Here is a 24,435-nt window from a genome sequence, read left to right on the forward strand (position 1 = left end):
AAAACGGTATACTTATTGCTGAGGGGAATGTCCACAGGGGATGTCTGCACTGTCTGTTTGGGCCCTTTCCTCCCCCTAACTGTAACCCATTTATCCTTGTCCTGAGCCTTAGGAGTGACCAACTCCCGGTAACTCCTCTCAGTTACCCCCTCAGCCTCCCGAATGATCCGTAGTTCATCCAGCTCCAGCTCCAATTCCCTAACACGGTTTTCAAGGAGCTGGAGTTGGGTGCACTTCCCACAGATGTAGTCAGCGGAGACGTGTGCCATGTCTTCCACCCGCCACATTCTGCAGGAGGAGCAAGCAACTGCCCTAGCTTCCATACCTGACTTATCTGAACACTCACTCAGTACTAAAGTAGAAAGCTTAGTTCAAGTTGCTATAAAATTAAGTTGTTAGGAGCCACGTCTTTACAGCAAGCCCCTGTCATACAACATCCACCTTGAGGGGTAATCAGATGGCCTGAAAAGCTGAGACACTCTGAATTGTCTCAAGTAGAGGCAAAATACTACACTTGCTGGAAATCTAAAATGAACACAGAGAATGTGTCATACCTGGCTCGAAACATTTACTGTTTCTCCCTCCACAGATGCTGCCAAATGTGTTAAGTTTCTCCAGCATTCTGTGTGTTTGTTTATGGATTAGACAAGTCATGGCAGCTTCCTGAAGCCTTGCAACCTTTTCCAGTGTACATTCAGTGACTGGGAATTCGTCATATTGATAAAGACACCTTGCTGCTCAACAGAAGCCTTATTGGCCATATAAACCCTTCTTGGCTTGCTTGTCCAGACCTGTGTGTAATGTATATATTGGCCTGACCTCTAGAAAAAGGTACCCATGATGAGCTTGGTGATGGCCAGTGACTGGAAGATCACACAAATGTCCTTTTCTATTGTGGTAGCAGTATCAAGAAAATGATTGGTTGAGGATAAAGCAATTTCAGTGTTATTCACTGCATTATTGGATATTACAATTACAACTACTCAAATAGTATGTAGACATTTGAAAGCAGAAATATAATTGAGCTTTCCCCAAGTAGAATTTATGATGATATCAATGATCCATTGGCATGGAAAAAGAAACACAGGATCAGATGATGTACCATGGATAACCATGTCAAGGAGTCCAGTTTGTCACTTGTTGCATCCTACACAAACTTGCTCTGTAAATGGTCCTTAATTTAAGGTTGACAAAAGGGACACAGTCTCCATAGAAAAATAAGTAATAGGATTAGGAATAGACCATACAAGCCCTCATAACTCTTCTTTTATTCAATTCTATTGTGGGTTACTTTCTGCCTCTAATTTGACACTAATACCTCCCTTTTAAACTCAAACGCCAGTTGTAATAAACTCAGGAGTGAAGTGAAGAGACATGCAAATTCACCACCCCTGATGTGGTCACTGTATTTTCTTAATAATAGATTCCAACATTTTCCCAATTGTCCTCCTATCCTTCATAAGACTAACTACCCATTCCCGCTATTAATGGAGTAAACCATCTATGTACTGCTTTTAGTACAAATGTATCTTCTTTAAATAAGGAGGCCAATACAGTAAATGATACTCTTGATATAGTCTCACAAGTGCCCTGTACCACTGAAGCATAACCCTTCTATTTTCATATTCAATTCCTCTTGCAATTTAAATAACTTTCCTAATTATTTGCTATACCTATATACTAACATTTTGTGATTTGGCCAGATCTGTTTGCTCCCAAGAGCTCTACAATCTCCCACCTTTTAGGTGATGTGTTCTTAATTTTTTTTCCTGCCAAATGGACACTTCCATTTTTTCACACATTATATTATATTTACTAAATCTTGGCCCACTCATGTGACCTAACTCTATCTCTATGCAGCCTGATTATGCCCTCTTCACATTTTGCTTTCTTGCTTATCTTTGTGTCATCAGCTAGTTTAACAAGCATTACTTTGGTCCCTCAAATCAAGTCATTTACAAAATATTGAGGCCACTGCACCAAAATACTTACCTCTGGCTAGCTAAAAGAGAACCATCTTCTCACCGTGCCAATATGTTTTCATTTTCCACAATAATGATTGATTTGGCATCTTGTCAAATATCTTCTGGAAATCTAAGTACATTTCATTCAGTGGTTCCTGTTTATCAACAGCACATGCTACTTTGTTAATTAACTCCTCATTGTTTAAACTTGAGTTCTGATCTACAAAACCATGTTGACTTGACCTGATTACTTTTAAGTTTTTATAAGTGCCATGTTACATTGTCTTTAATAATAGCTTCTAATACTTTCTCTATGACTGATGTTCAGCTAACTGGTCTGTAGTTTGCTGTTTTCAGTCTCTCTCCCTTCTTGCTATCTTCTAATCCTATGGAATTTCCCCTGAATCTCAGAATTCTAAAAAATTAAAACCAACAGTTCAACTATTTCACTGGCCACTTTTTTTTTAAGACTCTCGGATGATATTCATCAGGCCTTGGGGACCTGCCAACCTATTGCTCCTGCAATTTCCTCATTCCAACCCATTAATTGTAATTTTCTTAAGTTCCTCCCTCCCAAATTTCTGATTCACAGCTATTTCTGAATATTTCTTGTATGCTGTATTGTGAAGGCTGATGAAAAATACCTGTTAAATTCAACTGCCTTTCTCTTTATTTTCCATTATTAATTCCCTAGATTCTCTTTCTAAAAGACTAGTGGTCAATTTGTTAACTTTTTATTTCCTTTTATAGATATCTATAGAAACTCTTACTTTCCATTTTAATATTTCCAGCTAGTTATTTCCCATATTCTATTTCTTTTCCCATCTTATTGATCTATCAGCCATTTGTTGCAGTTTTCTATTTTTTTTCCAATGCTCTGACCTGTCACACATTCCTATGTAATTATATGCTCTTTCTTTAAGATTGATTCAATCTTTAACTTTTTTAGTTAACCACTGGAGTGGGTCTTCCCATCAAACATGATCTTTCCTGTTTCTCTATTCTGTCTGTTTTGAAATATTCTCTTAAATGTCTGCCATTACATCTTTATTGACTGTTCACTTTACTTAGCACTGCGTTCTTACCTCACAATCACCCTTACTTAAGTTTAAAATACCAGGCTTGGACATTCTTCCCTCCCTCAAACCAAACACAAATTCAGTCATATTATGATCACTGGGTGTCTTCTGTATGAGGAGAAAGTGAGGACTGCAGATGCTGGAGATCAGAGCTGAAAATATGTTGCTGGAAAAGCGCAGCAGGTCAGGCAGCATCCAAGGAGCAGGAAAATCGACGTTTCGGGCATGAGCCCTTCTTCAGGAGAAGAACCCAGCCCATATCCCTCCAAACCCTTCCTATTCATATACCCATCCAAATGCCTCTTAAATGTTGCAATTGTATCAGCCTTCACCACTTTCTCTGGCAGCTTATTCCGTACCCGCACCACCCTCTGTGTGGAAACATTGCCCCTTAGGAATCTTTTATACCTTTCCCCTTTCACCCTAAACCTATGCCCTCTAATTCTGGACTCCCCGACCACAGGGAAAAGATCTTGTCTATTTACCCTATCCATGCCCCTCATAATTTTGTAAACTTCTATAAGGTCACCCCTCAGCCTCCGACGCTCCAGGGAAAACAGCCCCAAACTGTTCAGCCTCTCCCTATAGCTCAAACCCTCCAACCCTGGCAACATCCTTATAAATCTTTTCTGAACCCTTTCAAGTTTCACAACATCTTTCCAATAGGAAGGAGACCAGAATTGCGTGCAATATTCCAACAGTGGCCTAACCAATGTCCTGTACAGCCACAATATGACCTCCCACCTCCTGTACTCAATACTCTGACCAATAAAGGAAAGCATACCAAACGCCTTCTTCACTATCCTATCTATCTGTGAATCCACTTTCAAGGACCTATGAACCTGCACTCCAAGGTCTCTTTGTTCAGCAACACTCCCTAGGACCTTACCATTAAGTGTGTAAGTCCTGCTAAGATTTGCTTTCCCAAAATGCAGCACCTCACATTTATTGGAATTAAACTCCATCTGCCACTTCTCAGCCCATTGGCCCATCTGGTCAAGATCCTACTGTAATCTGAAGTAACCACCTTCGCTGTCCACTACACCTCCAATTTTGGTGTCATCTGTAAACTTACTAAATGTACCTCTTATGCTCACATCCAAATCATTTATGTAAATGACAAAAAGTAGAGGACCCAGCACCGATCCTTGTGGCACTCCACTGGTCACAGGCCTCCAGTCTGAAAAACAACCCTCCAGACCACCCTCTGGCTTCTACCTTGAGCCAGTTCTGTATCCAAATGGTTAGTTCTCCCTGTATTCCGTGAGACCTAACCTTGCTAATCAGTCTTCCATGGGGAACTTTGTCGAATGCCTTACTGAAGTCCATATAGATCACATTTACTGCTCTGCCTTCATCAATCCTCTTTGTTACCTCTTCAAAAAACTCAATCAAGTTTATGAGACATGATTTTCCACGCACGAAGCCATGTTGACTATCCCTAATCAGTCCTTGCCTTTCCAAATACATGTACATCCTGTCCCTCAGGATTCCCTCCAACAACTTGCCCACCAGCAAAGTCCGGCTCACTGGTCTATAATTCCCTGGCTTGTCCTTATCACCCTTCTTAAACAGTGGCACCACGTTTGCCAACCACCAGTCTTCCAGCACCTCACCTGCGACTATCGATGATACAAATATCTCAGCAAGAGGCCCAGCAATCCCTTCTTAGCCTCTCACAGAGTTCTCAGGTACACCTGATCAGGTCCTGGGGATTTATCCATCTTTACCCGTTTCAAGACATCCAGCACTTCCTCCTCTCTAATCTGGACATTTTGCAAGATGTCACCATCTATTTCCCTACAGTCTATATCTTCCATATCCTTTTCCACAGTAAATACTGATGCAGAATACTCATTTAGTATCTCCCCCATTTCATTGCATTCCAAATATGGTATTTTTAGAGCCTTATACAGTCTTAGCAGTACATATCTGCTCGTGTATTCTATCCTCTTAAAATGAATGTTAACATTGCATTTGCCTCCTGACAGCAAAGTGATCATGAGTGTTAAGAGAATCCTGAACTAGGACTCCCATGTCCCTTTTTAATTCAGATGTATGAAGCCGTTTCCCATTTGGATTTGCAAATTTTCAGCTGGAATTGCTGTGTGGATGATTCCACAATTCCTGGATGAACCCAGAATTCAACCTTGTTCTGTGAACTCGTGAACTCAATTCCCTTGTATCGCCTTCACAGAACAGTTCATGTGACAGACCTTAATGAAATTGCCCATTGCATTTCAGTAATGCAAATAAATGTCAGCTGTATAATTTGTATGTGTGTGTCCTTCATTAATCCATTATTCATCATATGCTTCTGAAACCACCACTTACACTCAATTTATGACCAGTTAAGAATATTTGTTAAGAATAACTGCCTTCTCAGTCCTAAGTTCATGGACAAGTCAGTCATATTTATTATGGAGATTGGGACATTATTTATAAGCAGTCGTTTCAGTATGTGTGTTGTCATTGAAGGCTGAACCCAAGGATGGCAATAACATTGAGCTGACAGCTGGGAGCAGAGTTCATGCAAGAGCTGTATATATTTTGAAGTTGGAGAACGCACATCTTCTAAGACTATATATGAAAATTGATGACTAGCCATGATTGCAATTCTGTGTTGCTCACTGCACCACTGGAGTTATGGAATTTCTCACACTTTGTTTCATTAAGCCATTAATTTTGCTGCTTAAGAAATTTGAAGCTGACATTATGAAAAGTGCCATCTGATTGACCTCTCAAAAGAGCTTCCATTATTGTATGTTACTCAACTCCATTTTGATGTAAAGTACAAATTCTTTTCAAAGGGAGATGTTTTCAACCACTTGGAGATACATTTCACGAATTTCCCATAACAGAAAGAACTTGAGAAACCTAACCATTCTCGCCGATGTAAAGCTAACAACCTAATCAAAACCCCACAGTAACTCTATCAGAATGATAGCTCTATGTATTGTTACGATTGCAGGGACAAGGCTCAGTGATTCATCCCTAAAAAACTTCTTGGACTTAGGAAACCAGCCATTTCAGCAAATTGATTTTGGAATTTATTAAAAAGCCAGTGTCCAAGATAAGGATGAGCATAACATTAATAAAACTCAAGCACAATGAAAAGTTTATGTTTTTACCACAGGTGTCTTATAAGCCGAAAGATTACTGTTGATGATGTTAGCAAGTCCAAGCTAAATATATGTGTAGTTAGCCTGTTGCTTCTGTTTTAATTTCTTTTGAATAAAGAAAAGCTTGGATTAAATAAAATGCATTTTAACCAACTTGAATGCTTCTTTCCAGTACACATCTGCACTAACGTACGATGGGATACTTGTTATGGCTGAAGCATTCCGTTACCTCCGCAGGCAACGGATTGGGATTTCAAGAAAAGGAAATGCTGGAGATTGTCTTGCTAATCCTGCTGCTCCTTGGGTTCAAGGTATTGACACAGAAAGGGCACTAAAACAGGTACGATAATGATTCACTTTGTTAAATTGTCCCTTCTATCAGTGCTAAGTGTTATGAAACAATGAATCAAATCACAGTTATCAATACCTGTGGATGTGCAGCTGAATACTGAAATCAGAAATTTGTTCTCCAATTTGCCCTGCTCCTTCAAAAGCTTTACCACCTTGATTACTCATTAGGAGATTCAGCATTCAAATGCATGAAGAGGGTAACATTGTGCTATTTGTTCACTAGGTACCCACTTAATAAAAACTCTGCAGGTCTGGCAGCATCTGTGGAGAGAAGTCAGAGTTCTGTTTCAAGTTGAGTGACCCTTCCTCAGAACTCTCCACAGATGCTGCCAGATCTGCGAGCTTTTCCAGCAGTTTCTATTTTTGTCAATGTTAGGGCTTGCCCATTCAAGTGTAAGTGAGCCTTTAATGCCATGATAAGTCTTAACTTCTGTCAAACACACACCTTCTTGCCCTGAAAATTTATTTTTACAAGTCTAGAGTTGCATTTGTTCCAGTTTTATTTATTCTCAATTAGACCTGTTAGTTCTGATCCGACATGCTTTGAAAAGGATTCTGCAATCTGTTCAGCTGAAGAGACATGCTGTTGCTTGCCCTAGTCTCACACATCCCATGGAGGGAGCACCACGCTAGATCAGACTCCTGACAATTATCAGTGGCCTTTTCAAAAGCCTGCCAAGAGTGTGCAGGAGGCTGTGAACTTGATGAAATCAAGACATACCAGATTAAATGAATCCATTGTGGCTTAATTTCCAAATGTTCTGGGAAAATCCAGTAACAAGAAATAATATTTTGTTAAATTTGACATTCCCTCAGGAGTGGCAGTACATTGGTTTGACGATGTGATTACTCACAGAGTAAGCTTATTATCACAAAAAAGCGTCATTTATAGATGATATGCTCCTTGATATCAAGGCATTGAATGTCACAAAGCAAATTAATTTACAATTTGCTACGGTTCCCAAAGCCAACTACTTGCTAACAAATGCCTTGAACTGACAAAGCTGAGAATTGCCTCACCGAGAGACTGGAACTCAGTGCAGAAACCAAAAAAAAACGGAAAGAAAAAGTGAGGAGAAAAGACAAACAGTCAGACTTTGGATGTGATTCTAGATTGGTAATCAGTTATCGAAGTTCTCCGTATTTTGGAACAATGCCTTCAGATTGGAAAGTTGTAGATGTAAATCTACTTTTTAAGAAAGTCAGGGGACCTATTAGCCTGAAATGAGTAGCAGGACAATATTATAATCTATTATAAAAATATGATAGCTGGACACATAAAAAAATGATCAGATTGGGCAGGGTCAGTCTGGATTTATGAAAGCAAGATCATGCTTGGTTAATTCTTGATTTTATAGTGTCTGAAGATATTATTAGCAAGAGGAATCAGTGATTGTGCTGTACTTGGATTTCCAGTAAGCTTTCATTAAAGTCCCACACATGAGGTTAGTAAACAAACTGAGAGCGTGTAAGATGAGAGATAATATATTGGCATTAATTGAGGATTGGTTAAAGGAGAAAAACAGTAAGAATAAATAGGTTATCCTCAAGATGGGATGGCTGCGAATATTGGAATTCTACAAAGATCAGCATTTGGGTCTATACTGTTCACAATCCATTTGAATTACTTGAATGTAGGGTCCCAATGCAATATTCGCAAGTTTGTGGATGATGCAAAATTAGGTCGGATTGTTCATTGAGAGGATGATACAAAGAGACTTCAGGAGGATTTAGACAGGCTGTGTGAATGGGGGATGTCCTGGCAGATGGAATGTAATGAGGATTAAAAAGAGTTTATCAAATTTGGTAGGAAGAATGGAGGTGGAGCAGTTTTCTTAAAATATGGAAGATTTGAAAATACTGATGTCCAAAGGAAACTGGGAGTCCTTGTTCATAAGTCACTGAAAGTTAATTATAGATAAAGCAAGCAATTAAGAAGTCAAATAGTATATTGGCCTTTTATCACACAAGTTTGAGTAGAACAGTCTCATTTCAATTATATGGAACCTAGGTGTGACTGCTACCTGTGTGACAGGATTACCAGGAGCAGTTGGTGATGATGAGAGGGGGTTTCCAGATGGCACAGTTCAATATACTCTCTAGAAAATAAATGGCATTTGAGGAAAGGAAGCCTGATGGGAAGCAGATAGATAAAGAATTCCCAAATGTAATGTAAACCACAGGCTTTGAGCCATGTAAATATTTTTTTACTTAACCTTAATTTCCCTTTGTGCTTGAATTGACCTGTTACCAATGGAATAAAGAATCCTTGCTCCCTGATCTTTGGGCCATCTGTTCAGATGCTGTGTTTCATAATGAAAATGTACTTTCCATGGAGGATGTGCAGTGGCAGTTCATCAGACAACTATTTGCAATGCCGAGATTGTGTTTTGTAGAATGATTAAGGATACTAGGTCTGTATTCTCCAGAGTTTAGAAGAATGAGAAATGATCTCATTGAAAATTACAACATTCATTAAAACATAGATAAGATAGATGTCAAAAGGATGTTTTCACTGGTTGCAGCATCTAGAACTAGGGGACGTGGTCTCAGAATAAGGGGAAAGTCATTTAAGACTGAGATACACAGGAATGTCTTCATTCTGGGTGTTGTGAACATTTAGAATTCTCTATGCCAGAGACCTGTGGAAGTTCAGTCATTGAGTATGTTCAAATTAGAGAATCTATGGATTTCTAGATACTACTAAGGTTATGTGGGAAAGTTGTGTTGAACGAGATGATCAGCCATGATTATGAATGGCAGAGTGGGCTCTTGAAGCCAGAATGGCCGCTGCTCTTATGTTCCTATGTTGCTGTGCAGCCTAATATTTCTGCTCTTCACAAGTACAATGACAGAAATTTGTTAGAGCTACTGATAAAATGTGAATTGAAATAGAAAGTGGTAGTAGGGAGCAGAATTTTTTAACCTTATTTCTATCCTTTGAAGATACAAAATTGGAATTTACGAGGTAGAAGATTTAATACTGGCAGCAATGCGGGATATAAGTCTTGTGAGACTGACAGGAAATATGAAATACATGCCTCCTTGCTCTTTGTAAAATTAAAATCAGTAAATTTTAATATTGGAACACTCAGAGACCAGATGTATTCTCCTCCTTGCCAATATTGCAGTAAACATCCTGTTATACTGGCATTTACTGATGATATACATCCTGTTGTATAGGACCACATCCAGGTTTAGCTAATAAGTGGCAAATGACATCTGCATCACACAACTGTTAGGTAATCACCATTTCCAATGAGAGAATCTAACCATCGCCCCTTGACATTCAATGACATTATCATCATTGAATGTCCCATTATCTATATCCTGAGATTACCACTGACAAGAAACTGAGCTGGATCAGTTCTCTAAATACTTGGGTTACAAGAGCTGATCAGAGACTAGGAATTCTTTGACTTGTGACTCACCTCCTGTCTCCCCACCAACTGCAAGGCACTAGTCAGAAGTGCACTCCCCGCTTGCCTGGATGAGTGCAGCCCCAGTAGTACTTGAGAAGCTTATCACCCAAAGTTCATTTCGTTGGCTCCACATCCACCACCTCCAGCATTCACTCCCTTCACTGATGTGGCAGCAACGTGTACCAACTATAAAATGCACTGCAGTGACATACCAAGGTTCCTCTGACAGCACCTTCCAAATCAATGACCTCTGCTAACGAGAAGGAGAGGGGCAATAGGTACATGGGGACACTACAACCTGCAAGTTCCCTTCTGAACCTACACGTTATCCTGACGTGGAAGTATATTTCCATTCCTTCACTGTCATTTGGTCAGAGTCCTGAAATCTCCAGTGTGTTTTCCTACTCCCCTAAGGACTGCAACAGTTCAAGAAAGCCTTGAGGATGGGCTTAGACAACACTGCGTCTCATGCTGGAAACAAATGAACAAGAAAAACACCCTTTTGCAAATTTGCCAAACTGTCCCATCTCCTCTCTCCACATGCCCAGCCTGGCCTCAACATTCAATTAACAATACACAGTTGTGTTGCCAGATTCATATTGATATGTACTCTGATATATAGCGGGTAATATTGTACAACTGAGCCAGTATGCAAATTGCATAAAATTTCCTCTTTTACAAACTCTATACTGCATGCTGTCATTTCAGTAAATGTATAAATTCAAGAGGTCAGAGTTGATGCTGATTAAAAACAACAAGACCTAATGTACCCATGCATGTGTCTTTGGGTCTAGGAGTTTCAGATATTTTTAGATTAGATTCCCTATAGTGTGGAAACAGGCCCTTCAGCCCAACAAGTCCACACTGACCCTCCGAACAGAAACCCACCCCCCTACATTTACACCTGACTAACACTGCGGGCAAATTTAGCACGGCCAATTCACCTATCCTGCACATCTTTGGACTGTGGGAGGAAACTGGAGCACCCGGAGGAAACTCACGCAGACACGGGGAGAATGTGCAAACTCCACACAGACAGTTGCCCGAGGTGGGAATTGAACCCGAGTCCCTGGCGCTGTGAGGCAGCAGTGCTAACCACTGTGCCACCGTGCCACCCTTTGTGTTCTAAGAAATTAAAATAAATCTACAGAAAATCACAGCACACATATACCTCAATTAAAAGCATGCATTTAAAGTTTCAAAACTCTATAAGGAGCCCTGAAGTTGGAAATTTATACAAGGACTTTCAGTTTGTGCAACTGTACCCCTGGATTCACATACATCTAATATACACTTTGAAACTGATTCATTTGAGGATGAAAGGTTTGTATGTATACAGCAATCTCTAAACATTTTACATTCAAGTTATTACATGGATTGCAGTGGACAAAGAGCCATTTTCCATAGTACATTTTAAGCAGCAGCGGGATGACAACTAGCTACATTCTGGTGTAGTTGGTTGAAAGAGGAATGTTGGAACAGGTGGCACTTGAAAACAGAACTCCCAGCCCAGGGGTAGGGACACTACCATGAAAGGGCCCGTACTCAGATTCATCCAACTGAGAAATAATCGGCTGTAATTAATTTAGAGATTGTACTCAAGAATTTCATTCATAGATATAAGTAAGTGCACATTCTCCAAGTTATAAGTAATGCAGACATGTATAGAATGACCAAAAAGAAAATCCCTGCACAGTTTTCATCACCTTCAATGTTCGCTACATAGATTGTGGAATTATCCAGAAAGTAGCTAACATCAAGTAGCTAACAATATTGACAAAAGCCTGAGAACAGATCAGCGAATTGCCCTTTTAGTACACTTTATTATACAACATAAAGAAGAAAATCATTTTTTCAAATCACTGAATATAGTCTTTCAAATAGTTAAGAAGCACATCCCTTGAAATCCTGAAAGGCAGACGTTAGAGGAAAACTGTAGCTGGAAATCAAAATGAGAAGCTTTCTGTCTGGTAAAGGAGCATGTTTGAGGGTAGTGAATATAGCATGCTATAACCAAACTGTTCATGGCCAGGCGTGGGCATGTAATGACTTAAACTCTAATGAAGAATGTCAGATTACAGTTTGCAACGTGAGTTTCCATCTTATTGCAACGAATATAACATCACAATTCTGTGATCCCCTACAGAGAGCCAGCACCTGAAAGAGCTACGGTATTGCTCTAAACCCTGTAAATTTAATACTCCCATCAGAAAGTGAAATGCTACCTATGGTTTTCAAAGGCAACATATGGAGAAGTTGTTCATAAAGAAGAGTCATAAACAGGTTGACGAAGTATACATCTTTCTGTTCCACTACAGATGGCTCCCAAAGGAAATCTTACCCTGTAGTCAATAGGTATTAACTGTCTTCATTTAATGGTGAATTCCAGAAACCATGCAAAAATAACATTTAGCTGAAAATGTTTCAAGCTACTTTAGCTCAAAAGAAAGGATTTCACAGCGGCAAGGATGTTTGTTTTATGTTGCTCAATGATCTATGTTCAACAAAATCTTATCCCTATTTTCTCTCCATTAAATGAGATTTGAAATAATATTGCACTGGTGAAGCTATGTCACAAGAATGCTATATTACTTTACGAGTCTGTGCTGATCTGAGCTGGGAAAATATCCAGAATGCTGTTATTTGTCTGAGTATCTCTGGGTCTGTGCCTGTACTGGATCTTTAAGAGCACGATCAATTTCATTCCATTCTCTTGCTCCTATCCCATAGCAGGCATAGCTGTAACAGGCCTATATCCAATGATGTTTGATAGTTACAAAGGAACCTACCTTTCAGGCAGTGCCTTCCTAACAATTATCTACAAAACAAAATGGCCACCACTCCCCTTACAACTGAATCTCAACATTAGTTATCATCTGTAGGGGAGCAGGAAAGAAAATTGGAACAGAAAACTGCCTTTGTCTCAAACTGCGCTGTAATTTTTAATTCCAGCAGAGATTATAATGAATCTGTTTCTGATTGTATTCTTTCAAGGTACGGATCCAGGGCTTAACGGGAAATGTTCAATTTGATAACTATGGTCGACGGACAAACTTCACAATTGATGTATTTGAGCTGAAAAGTACAGGCCACAGAAAGGTAAGCTATCCTGAGTGACAAAAAACATGAATAATAGCAAATCTTTCACCTCCTGCACAGGAATGCCAGTAATTACACCAATGAGTGTGTTGTACAATAATCTCAGAGGATGTTACTATTGGACAAGTCAGATCCCACACTGAAACTTGGCTTGACAGATTATTTTTGTTTTGGTTTGGTTTCACTTAAACAATCCTGCAGATTTCATTTTAACAAAAGAACAGAAAAAAAAACAAATTATCTACTTAAAACACAATAAAGGTACAATCTCAGTAATCTCAAAACACTCCTTTATAGACTGGAAAAACTAAATGACTTTTGAATTGAATAAAATGCAGCCCTGTGCTGCACCCAAAAAAAATCTTGTCTGAACCCCAGAAATACTTCATACAATGCTCACACCAGAGTCTGTTTGTAATATCTTGATAGGGTTAGGTCACCTCTGACTTTAACTCTAGACTGGCAATGCAGATATCTTTTTCCTGGAGCTATTATAACTTGTGCCTAAATGTTCTTTAAAAACCTCTTCAGAATTTTGTCCCAACAGTTCTGGTCTGGCACTTTAATTAACTCTTTAGAGTCATAGAGTCATAGAGATGTACAGCATGGAAACAGACCCTTTGGTTCAACCTGTCCATGCCGACCAGATATCCCAACCCAGGGAAAAGACTTTGTCTATTTATCCTATCCATGCCCCTCATAATTTTGTAAACCTCTGTAAGGTCACCCCTCAGCCTCCGACGCTCCAGGGAAAACAGCCCCAGCCTGTTCATCCTCTCCCAGTAGCTCAGGTCCACCAACCCTGGCAACATCCTTGTAGATCTTTTCTGAACCCTTTCAAGTTTCACAACATCTTTCCAATAGGACAGAGACCAGAATTGCACCCTATATTCCAACAGTGGCCTAATATCCTGTACAGCCGCAACATGACCTCCCAACTGTACTCAATACTTTGAGGTAATCCTGTTTTACTATATGCGTCTGTTCTCAGGAGCACTAGTTTATACAGTTACCTTCATCTAAGGACTTTACAGCACTACCCAAACCACAAAATGAAAACTACATCTTTCTCTCTGACTTTAGAGATTTCCGATACCTTGGACCAACCTCTCTTGACCTGCCAAACTGGAGCTTGTTATCTTGTTCAATTGTAAAGCCATAGCAATGTTTACAAAAAAACACATTAATTCCAAAGTTGGGTTTCAAAAACTGTTTAAAGAGGAATCATCATGGCTACAGAAATACTTAGCAATCAATAATTAACTTCAGACACAGAAAACTCAAATGTTCCTATCTCAAAAGTGAAAAACACAAAGTTAGAGTTCACATCACAGTTGGCAGATTTACTGGTCCATAGAAGGTTATTCAAGAACTACCACAGTCAAGAGTGGAATCCATTGTATCCAAGACATTCATTTCTGGTTTAAAAACAGTTTGCAGAAACTCTGATATTGATTACTTTGTTTCAACATTTCCTTGCCTGTAAATGAATGCAATGATCATGAATGCTAGAAATGGAACTCTGTACCTCTATGACAGTTTTGTATAGCATTTACAGCATAAAAACAGGCCACTCGGTTCAACAAGTCTATGGCAATGTTGATGTGCCACATAACCAAGCCTCATCTTGCCCCATCATCATATTTTCACACTCCTTTCTCTTACACACAAATGCATTTATTCTGACTGTCTTATTAAAAGGGAAATTAAATGTTGACATTCATTTCAAGAGGGTGAGGAAACAAAAGCTGAGATGTCCTGCTGAGGCTATAGAAGGTTCTGGTCAGAGTCGAAATGTGTGGTGCTGGAAAAGTACAGCAGGTCAGGCAGCATCCGAGGAGCAGGAGAATCGACCCTTCGGGCGTAAGACCTTCATCAGGAATGAGGGGGTGGGAAAGGAAGCTGAGAGGTAAATAGGAGAGTGGGGTGTGGGTGAGGTATCTGGAAAGGCAATAGGTAGATGCAGGTCAGGGGTGATGGTGATAGGTCGGGGGGGAGGGTGGAGCAGATAGGTGGGAAGGAAGATGGACAAATAGGACAGTTCAAGAGGGTTAAATCTGGAATCTGCATTTTGAATATTGTGTACAATTTTGGGCCCCATATCAAAGGACGGATGTTCCAGAGAAGCACAAGAATGATCCCAGAGATGGAGGGCTTGTCATATGAAGAGCAACTGAGGACTCTGAGTTTGTACTCAATAGAATTTAAAAGGATGAGGGAGGGATCTGATTGAAACTTGCAGGAAGTTGGGAGGCCTGGATAGAGTGGGCATGGAGAAGATGTTTCCATGAGTAGAAGGGACCTGAAGACACAACCTCAGAGCAAAGGGACAACCCTTTAGATGAGGAGGAATTTCTTCAGCCTTAAGATAGTGAATCTGTGAAAAGGCATTGCCACAGAAGGCTGTGGAGGCCACATCATTGAGTGTATTTAAGAGAGAGATAGGTTCTTGATTAGTAAGGGGGTTACAACTTTGTGGGCGGCACGGTGGCACAGTGGTTAGCACTGCTGCCTCGCAGCGCCAGAGACCCGGGTTCAATTCCCGCCTCAGGCGACTGACTGTGTGGAGTTTGCACGTTCTCCCCGTGTCTGCGTGGGTTTCCTCCGGGTGCTCCGGTTTCCTCCCACAGTCCAAAGATGTGCAGGTCAGGTGAATTGGCCATGCTAAATTGCCCGTAGTGTTAGGTAAGGGGTAAATGTGGGGGTATGGGTGGGTTGCGCTTCGGCGGGTCGGTGTGGACTTGTTGGGCCGAAGGGCCTGTTTCCACACTGTAAAGTAATCTAAATCTAATCTAATCTTATGGAGAAAAGGCAGTAGAATGGTTTGAAAACATATCAACCATGATTGAATGATGGAGCAGACCTGATGGCTGAATAACAGAGTTCTACTCCTACATCTTATGGTCTTATGGTACTATGTGGTAGCAAGTTACACACATTAATCACTTACTGAGTAAAGACACTTCTCCTGAAATCCCTCTTATTTAGTGATTATTAATGAGTTATTCATGACTTATTGTGTACATCCGGCCTGTAACTATTGAGATATATTTTAGTGTGATAGTGATTTTCAAAGCTATTTCAGTTTATCCAATGATGATCTAAAACAGATAGCTATAAACAATATCTACACAGTAACAACTGGGTGCACATTTCTTGCCTGCCATATTATAGATAAAATGAACTATGGCTAAACCTGGAGCATTGAAATCATATGACAGAGGAGCAAATGATATAAGATAAGGTGTGCGCGTGGGAATGAGAAATCGTTTACCTTTTCCATATTAGACCAGCAATTTAGAATTCATCTTTGTTGTGATATAATAGTGTTGCTTTTGCAAGTTGCTGCCTGTAGATGTTTCACTATTTGCACCTCTCCACCAAACCATAGCTGAAAATGAGAAAGCTGATTATCAGAACTCTTGCCTCGGTCAAGTCAATTGTGATTGTGGATTTTCTCTATTTAGTTTCCTTGACACAGTCACATGGGTTGAAAAATAATAATTCAGGCGAATATCCTTTAGATCAGAAGTTCAGCATTATTAAAGTAAAATATAATATCTGCTCCTTTTCCTATTTTTATTTTGTAGCTTCAATACGGCATGTCAGATTTAGTATATGTTGTGGACATTATGTATGGTACTGAAGGACAAGAGACAATCATTTCAACACAACTTCAGCCTCAAGATCATCACATTTATATGGGGCAAAACTCATACCTGAAACTAGAGTCACAAAGCCATGGGTGGGTGGAGAGGCAGAGAGAGATGTTCCTTCTTTTGGGAAGTTTGAATGGGAAATGTCCCTTAACAAATCCTTGAAGCAAGAAGGAACATCCTCCTGATTCCATAGTCATGTACATTACAAAGCAAACCTATCTTTCTATTGGGTAACTTCCAGCATGGTTTATAGAGGCCGCTGGTTAGACTGGTAACAGAATGATAATAGAAGTATAGAAGAGAAATTGAGGACTGCAGAGGTTGGAGATCAGAGTCAAAGAGTATGATGCTGGAAAAGCATAGCCATTCAGACAGCATCCGAGGAGCTGGGGAGTCGATGTTTTGCGCATAAGCTCTTCATCAGGATGGTGAAATCCACATTGATCCCGTGTGGTTGGAGGGTCCCAAGGCAGAAGATGAGGCATTCTTCCTCCAAGCGTCAGGTGGCTAGAGTTTGGCAGTGGAGGAGGCCGAGGACTTGCATGTCCTTGGCAGAGTGGGAGAGGGAGTTAAAGTGTTTGGCCACAGGGCAATGGGGTTACTTAGTGCATGGGTCCCATAGTTTTTCTCTGAAACGTTCCGCAAATTGGCATCCTGTCTCACCAGTGTAGAGGAGACCACATCGAGAGCAACGGACACAGTAGATGCCCTGTGTGGAAGTACAGGTAGATCTCTGTCGGATATGAAAGGATCCTTTGGGTCCTTGGATGGAGATGAGGGGAAGGATCTGGGTGCAGGTTTTGCACTTCTTGCATTGGCAGGGGAATGTGCAGGGAGTGGAAGGTGAGTTGGTGGGGTCGTGGACCTAACAAGGGAGTCGCAGAGGGGATGCTGTCTCTGAAACAGAGATAAGGGTGGTAAGGGAAATATATCCCAGGTGGTGGGGTCTGTTTGTAGATGGCGGAAGTGGCGCAGGATGATGCATTGTATCCAGAGGTTGGCCGGGTGGAAGGTGAGAGCCAGGGTGTTCTGTCCTTGTTGTGATTGGAAAGGTGGGGTTCAAAGGCAGAGGTGTGGGAAGTGGAGGAGGTGTGCTGGGTGACATTGTCGACTACGTGGGAGGAGAAATTGCTGTCTTTAAAGAAGGAAGCCATCTGAGATGTTCTATGGGAGCAGATGCGATGGAGGAATTGGGAACAAGGAATAGCATTTTTACAGGAGGCAAGGTGGGAGGAGGTGTAGTCCAGGTAGCTGTGAGAGTCAATGGGTTTGTAGTAGATGTCCATGTTGAGTCGGTCACCAGAAATGGAGATGGAGAGGTCTAGGAAGGGGACAAACATGTCCAAGATAGTCCAGATGACCTTGAGGTCGGGGTGGAAGGTGTTGGTGAAATTGATGAACTGTTTAACTTCCTCATGGGAGCATGAGGTAGCACTGATACAGTCATCGATGTTGTGGAGGAAAAGGTGGGGAATGGTGCCAGTGTGGCTGCAGAAGATGGACTGCTCCATGTACCCAAAACAGAAATATAGAGACAAGCTTGCCTTCATATATGTCACTCTCATTTTTGGAGGTGGAATCCTTAAATAGGCAAAAATCCCCTCATCAGCATTGCAAGATGCAGAATTCCTGAACACCACCACAGTTATATCCAGAATATATTCCAATGGAATTGAACAGATTCTGCACTCCAGCACACTTTGAGTCGCTAAAACAGAAAACGAGTTTCAGTATCATTCTTGGTTTATTTATTCTGAGGTACTGTTAATGTCTGCATGGTCACGTCACAATTTAGGATGTTAATTTCATCTTCCAAGTTTTAAAAATGTGTAGCTTAGCAGGTTTCTGAAAAGTGAAAGGATTTGAAATTCAGAATGCAGTGGGTGAGAAGTTTGAATCTGTAACGCTGCCACATGGTAGGAATAAAAATGACAAAGCTGAAAATGTGTTGCTGGAAAAGCGCAGCAGGTCAGGCAGCATCCAGGGAACAGGAGAATCGACGTTTCGATTCCTGAAGCCCCTCCTGAAGAAGGGCTTATGCCCGAAATGTCGATTCTCCTGTTCCCTGGATGCTGCCTGACCTGCTGCACTTTTCCAGCAACACATTTTCAGCTCTGATCTCCAGCATCTGCAGACCTCACTTTCTCCATAAAAATTACAAAACCCATTCCAGAGGGTTCTCCCTGCACCACCAGCCACTTCTGATGTGCCCACATGGATGTGGCCCCTTGAGAATTAGAAGTATGACATCCCATAATCTAACTGGCTGATATTAACACCCTTTCCAAATTTAGACAATGTGGGACTGTTCAATCAATTTGCAGGACATTCACAAAGAATCACATGTTCAGCTGCAAGTTGGGTCCTGCTCAAACATTGTGGTGATCTGGAAGCCCTTGTGTAATCGTGGTTTTAAATAGTGTCTGGAATGTTTTTGGAGATGTTGTGATCAGTTTCTGGATTTAGCGGTGCACGTTTCCAAATCTTTTTGGGAATAGCAGAGAGGTTGATGACCTGTCTGTAGAAAAACTAGAATAGATGATGAGACAACAGTGCCTCTGGATCTGTAAAATTAGAGAGAGATTGAGCCAAAACTCTTCAAGATACCCTTACCAACTTGGAATCAGATTCTTTCACACTCCTTCACTGTGATAGGGATGTGATAGTGGCAGGCCAAGCACTGCACCCAGCATCTTGGTGTATATGGCTTTGCAGAGCTCCGCTGTATGCTAGATCATCAAGACCATCATCTGAACATCAGTTCAAGAGATGACGCCCTTACCTCAATGCTGTGTTGTTACTCTCACTCATCTTCTTCTGGTTGATGTGACTAGGCAGACAGCAGTTCTTCAAGATGTGAAAGCAGGAAAGCAGAAGTAAATGTTTGTGTGTGGGAGGTGGGATGGAGCGCAAAGCAGGAGGTCCATGGGCATATCATTTGCAGCTTGTCTGTTGTGCCAGACAGCAAGAGGAATGTGTGCTGAGAGGCAAGAAGAGGGATAGAAAGGAACTTACTGTCATCCTCAATGTTCCCAGTCACAGTGGATACCACAGGCATTGTTGCAGCTGATCCAATGATGTGGAGAAACATGTTCCGTACTGATCACAGGACATCCAAGCATTCTTGTTCCTGTCTGCTCAGCCATACTCTGCAAGAGTAAGAGTGAGAGGAGAAAAGATCAATAACTGTGTTTGGAATATGTACCTGCTGTAGTTAAATAACTGGAGATATGTAGAGGCACCAAGAGGTGGGCATGCAGCTGGAGGCACTGCTATGTGTGTGAAGTGTCTACTTGCAGGAATCCCAAATGCCAGGAGCTGCTGCTGGGTAAGTGAAGAAAGTATGATGCATTGAAAAGTTTGAGAAATTGGTGTTATGGTGGGAAGGAAATGTGTTTGCCGACCTTGCCCACCCACATGAAGTCATTAGAATTCTTATTGCCTGAGTGTGGATGCCAGAAGTTGACCCCACTGGCCACCTGCTCCCAGTTCTTTCTGTGGGTGGTCTTTGTGGATCTCCTGACACCAATGGAAGCAGGATGTCTCTCTATCTGTCCACATCCACACCAAGACTTCCAGCACCATCTCCATATCTCTCTGCAATGCCCTCTCTGCCCTGGCACCCCCTTTTCCTTGTTTGGAATTGTGACAGCAGTTTTCACTAGCATTTCTTTAGCCACTCCGAACGGTTTCCCATTAAGAGGCACAGTCTGGCTTAAAGAATGGAAAACTAGCAGCAACACATACTGTTAACTTACAACTCAGTGCAGAGAAAAGCCATTAAAACTGGCACATGAAACATACTGATCTGACTTGTCTTCTCTACATCAAAATGGAGGTCCAGGAAGACAAGTCCATTCATTTCCAAGTATTACTGGGCTTGCGCTCTGGACAACCGGCGAGGTGCTATGATCAGATCACTCAGGTGGTGGCACTGAATTCACATGTTGCTACCCTCTGCCAGAACCAACCAGTCATGTTCCTTACACCCTAATAAGGCGATGTCAAGTTTTAGTCCTCAGGTCAGGACACTGGTCATGTCAACTTTGGAATAAAACAAAGAACTGCAGATGCTAGAAATTTGAAACAAAAACAGAGATTGCTGCAGAAACTCAACAGGTTAGGCAACATCTGTGGAGAGAAAGCAGAATTATTGTTTCAAGTCCTGTAACCCTTGTTCAAAACTGAAGTTGGCATATCATATCAACATTGGTCTGTTAAACTATTTCCACAATTTTGGCCATATTAACTCCCAGATCTTGATTCACCTTTGCTGTAGGTATCAAATTATTTTCCTTTGAATAAATGTACAAAAGGAAGATTGAAACCAATAATTAATGTTTCACATCAGAGATTGGTTCACTGTAACATTAGTTAACTGTTTACTTATCCATTAATGCAAGTTACAACCTTTTAAAAATCCAGTAGTGAATTCCTGAGTTTAACAAGGCTGATATCAGAATTAATGTTTCAAATCTGGACTTGAAACATTAACGCTGCTTTCTTCCTATAGATGCTGCTGAGTTTCACCAACAATTTCTGCTTTTGCTTCAGATCTCCAGCATCAGCAGTTCATTGTTTTATTTTAAGACTTGAACAAGGGTTACAGGACTTGAAACAATAATTAACCCATCTAAATCATTCTGAGTGACATTAAGGGTTTTTATCACTTTATCTCTGAGTATTGGTGGTGCAGCTTTATGACAGGGAGTTAGTGCTCACAGTAATTATAAACTTTTCTGAATTCGGGCAATTAGATGGTAACAATGCTTGTCCTACAAAAGAATCTTGCCTCTGGTGCTGTCTGCTTGTTTATGTGGTTATTGTACATTTGCTGTCTTTGAGCAAGACAACTGTCTAGCACTATTGAGTAGACTACTAGTGAAAACCTGCTGAAGAAAATACATTGTTGTCATTATCATTAAATCTCAGGCGCAACAAGGCAACCGAGACAGCCACTGTTCAGTAATTATCAACAATGGGTTGTGAATGCGAGCATGATTCTGCTGTCTCTCACATCGGGGGACTTGTTTGTTTATTCTCTGAATGTGGGGCATCACCAGTAAGGCAAGAGCTTACTGTCAATTTCTAATTGAAGGAGAGACACATTCTTTGCATGTAGCAGGTCATGTGATAGGAACACTGTTGGTGCTGCAGTTTCTGATTTTCCCCCCAGAGGGAATGTACGAACTGAGAGAGATTTCCACATCAGGAGAAAGTGAGCACTGCAAGTGCGGGAGATCAGAGTTGAAAAGTGTGGTGCTGGAAAAGCACAGCCAGTCGGACGGGTCAAGAGAGCAGTGCTGAGTTGGAGGGTGGGATCTGGGATAAGGTGGGCGGAGGGGAGATGAGGAAACTGGTGAAATCAACAATGCTCCCATATGGTTGGAAGGTCCCAAGGCAGAAGATGAGGTGTTCTTCCTCCAGGCCTCAGGTGGCTAGAGTTTGGCGGTGGAGGATGTTACCGCAGCTACACCAGCACCACTCTCCACCTTTTCTACCACTACATCAATGACTGTATTGGCGCTACCTCATCCTCCCACGAGGAGGTTAAACAGTTCACCAACTTCACCAACACCTTCCACCCTGATCCACCTGGACCATCTCAAACACCTCCCTCCCATTCCTGGACCTCTCCATTGCCATTTCCGGTGACCGACTCAACATGACATTTACTTCAAACTCACTGACTCCCACAGTTACCGGGACTACATCACCTCCCACCCTGCCTCCAGGAAAAACCCTGTCCCTTTCTCCCAATTCCACCACCTCCACTGCATCTGCTCCCAGGAGAACCAATTCCACCATAGAACATCCCAGATTGTCTCCTTCTTTGGGGACTGCAATTTTTCCCTCACATGATCAACAATACCCTCCAGCACATCTCCTCCACTTCCCGCATCTCCATCCTTGAACCCCATCCCTCCAATCGCGACAAGGACAGAACACCCCAGGTCCTCACCTTCTATCCCATCAACTTCTGGATGCAATGCATCATCCTCTGCCATTTCCACCACCAAGGATATATTTCCCTCTCCACCCCTATCTGTGTTACACAGAGACCATCCCCTCCATGACTCCCTTGTTAGGTTCATGCCCCTCCACCACCCACCTCTACTCCCAGCACCTTCCCCTGCCAACGCAAAAGTACAAAACCTGCACCCTCACCTCTGTCCAAGACCCCAAAGGATCCTTCCACATCTGACAGAGATTTACCTGTACTTGCACACACATCAATACTGTGTTCTTTGGTCCTAATGTGGTCTCCTCGACACTGGGGAGACAAGATGCCAACTTGCAGAATTTTCAGAGAACATCAATGGGTCACATGCACCAATCAACCCCAGCACCCTGTGGCCAAACACTTCGACTCCCCCTTACACTCCACCAAGGACATGCAAGTCCTGGACTTCCTCCACCGCTAAACTCTAGCTACCCAGTGCCTGGAGGAAGAACGTTTTATCTTCTGCCTGGGATCCTCCAAACACATGGAATAAATGGTGATTTCACCGATTTCTTTATTTACCCTGCCCACACAATATCCCAGTTCCAACCCTGTACCTCGGCACCACCTCCTTGAACTGTCCTACCTGTCCATCTCCTTTCCCACCTATTACTCCACCCTCCTTTCCGACCTATCACCATCAACCTCCACTTTCATCTACCGGTCACATTCCCAGCCAACTTCCCCCAGCCCCACCCCTTTCCATTATCTCTCAGCCTCCTTGAGCCCACCCCCTTCATTCCTGATGAAGACCTTTTGCTCAAAACATTGATTCTCCTGCTCCTTGGATGCTGCCTGACTGGCTGTACTTTTCCAGCACCACACTTTTTGAGATTTCCACATCAGCCTGGTGTGTAACTTCGAGGAGAGCTCACCGATGGTAGTGTTCCCACATTAAGGCTCGGAACAATGGGAGATGTCAGGACCAATAACTGAGGCCCAGGGGATCCAAGGGACCTAAGTGCTCAGGTTGGATGTGGAGCTGCTGTGCACATAAAGTAGGGTGGGACCACTGTGACTGGGTCAGGCCACTGAGCCCAGGTGGGGGGAGGAGAAGATGCGACTAAACCTGGATGGGGAGCTGAGATGCTACCACTGAGCCCAGGTCCGAGGTGGGGGGGATGCTGAGAGGGTACCACTGAGCCCAAGTGGGGGGAGCTGAGAGGGTACCACTGAGCCCAGATTGGAGAAACTGGGATGGCACCACTGAGCACAGGTGAGGGAGGTTGAGAGTGTACCACTGAGCCCAGATGAGGGGGCCTGAGACGGTACCAATGAGCCCAGGTGGAGGGGCTTGAGAGGGTACCAATGAGCCCAGGTGGGGGGAGCTGAGATGCTACCACTGAGCCCAGGTCCGAGGTGGGGGGGATGCTGAGAGGGTACCACTGAGCCCAAGTGGGGGGAGCTGAGAGGGTACCACTGAGCCCAGATTGGAGAAACTGGGATGGCACCACTGAGCACAGGTGAGGGAGGTTGAGAGTGTACCACTGAGCCCAGATGAGGGGGCCTGAGACGGTACCAATGAGCCCAGGTGGAGGGGCTTGAGAGGGTACCAATGAGCAGGAGGGGGGTGGCTGAGAGGTTTCATTGAGCCCAGGTGAGCAGCGGTTTAAAAGGGTATCACTGGGGAGGTGAAGAAGGTGTTGCTGTGCCCAGGTGAGGGTGCCACTCTGCATGGGTGAGGGGGGGAATTTTTTGATGAAATTTTGGAATAGTTTAACCCCTCACTTGCAAT

At 42.3% G+C, this 24,435-nt stretch overlaps 1 protein-coding gene across 9 annotated transcripts in view; it reads left to right on the forward strand.

Moving 5' to 3' along the window:
• Positions 1 to 24,435, forward strand: part of LOC122550693 (glutamate receptor 4) — a 250,306-nt gene that overhangs the window by 120,153 nt on the left and 105,718 nt on the right. For all 9 annotated transcript variants that reach the window (XM_043691817.1, XM_043691813.1, XM_043691814.1 and 6 more), the window contains 2 exons: positions 6,338 to 6,505; positions 12,933 to 13,037. In XM_043691817.1, coding sequence (XP_043547752.1) covers positions 6,338 to 6,505; positions 12,933 to 13,037 — 273 coding nt within the window. The remainder of the gene's footprint in view (positions 1 to 6,337; positions 6,506 to 12,932; positions 13,038 to 24,435) is intronic.

This window comes from Chiloscyllium plagiosum, chromosome 6 (genome assembly GCF_004010195.1).
Source record: "Chiloscyllium plagiosum isolate BGI_BamShark_2017 chromosome 6, ASM401019v2, whole genome shotgun sequence".
Taxonomy (NCBI): domain Eukaryota; kingdom Metazoa; phylum Chordata; class Chondrichthyes; order Orectolobiformes; family Hemiscylliidae; genus Chiloscyllium; species Chiloscyllium plagiosum.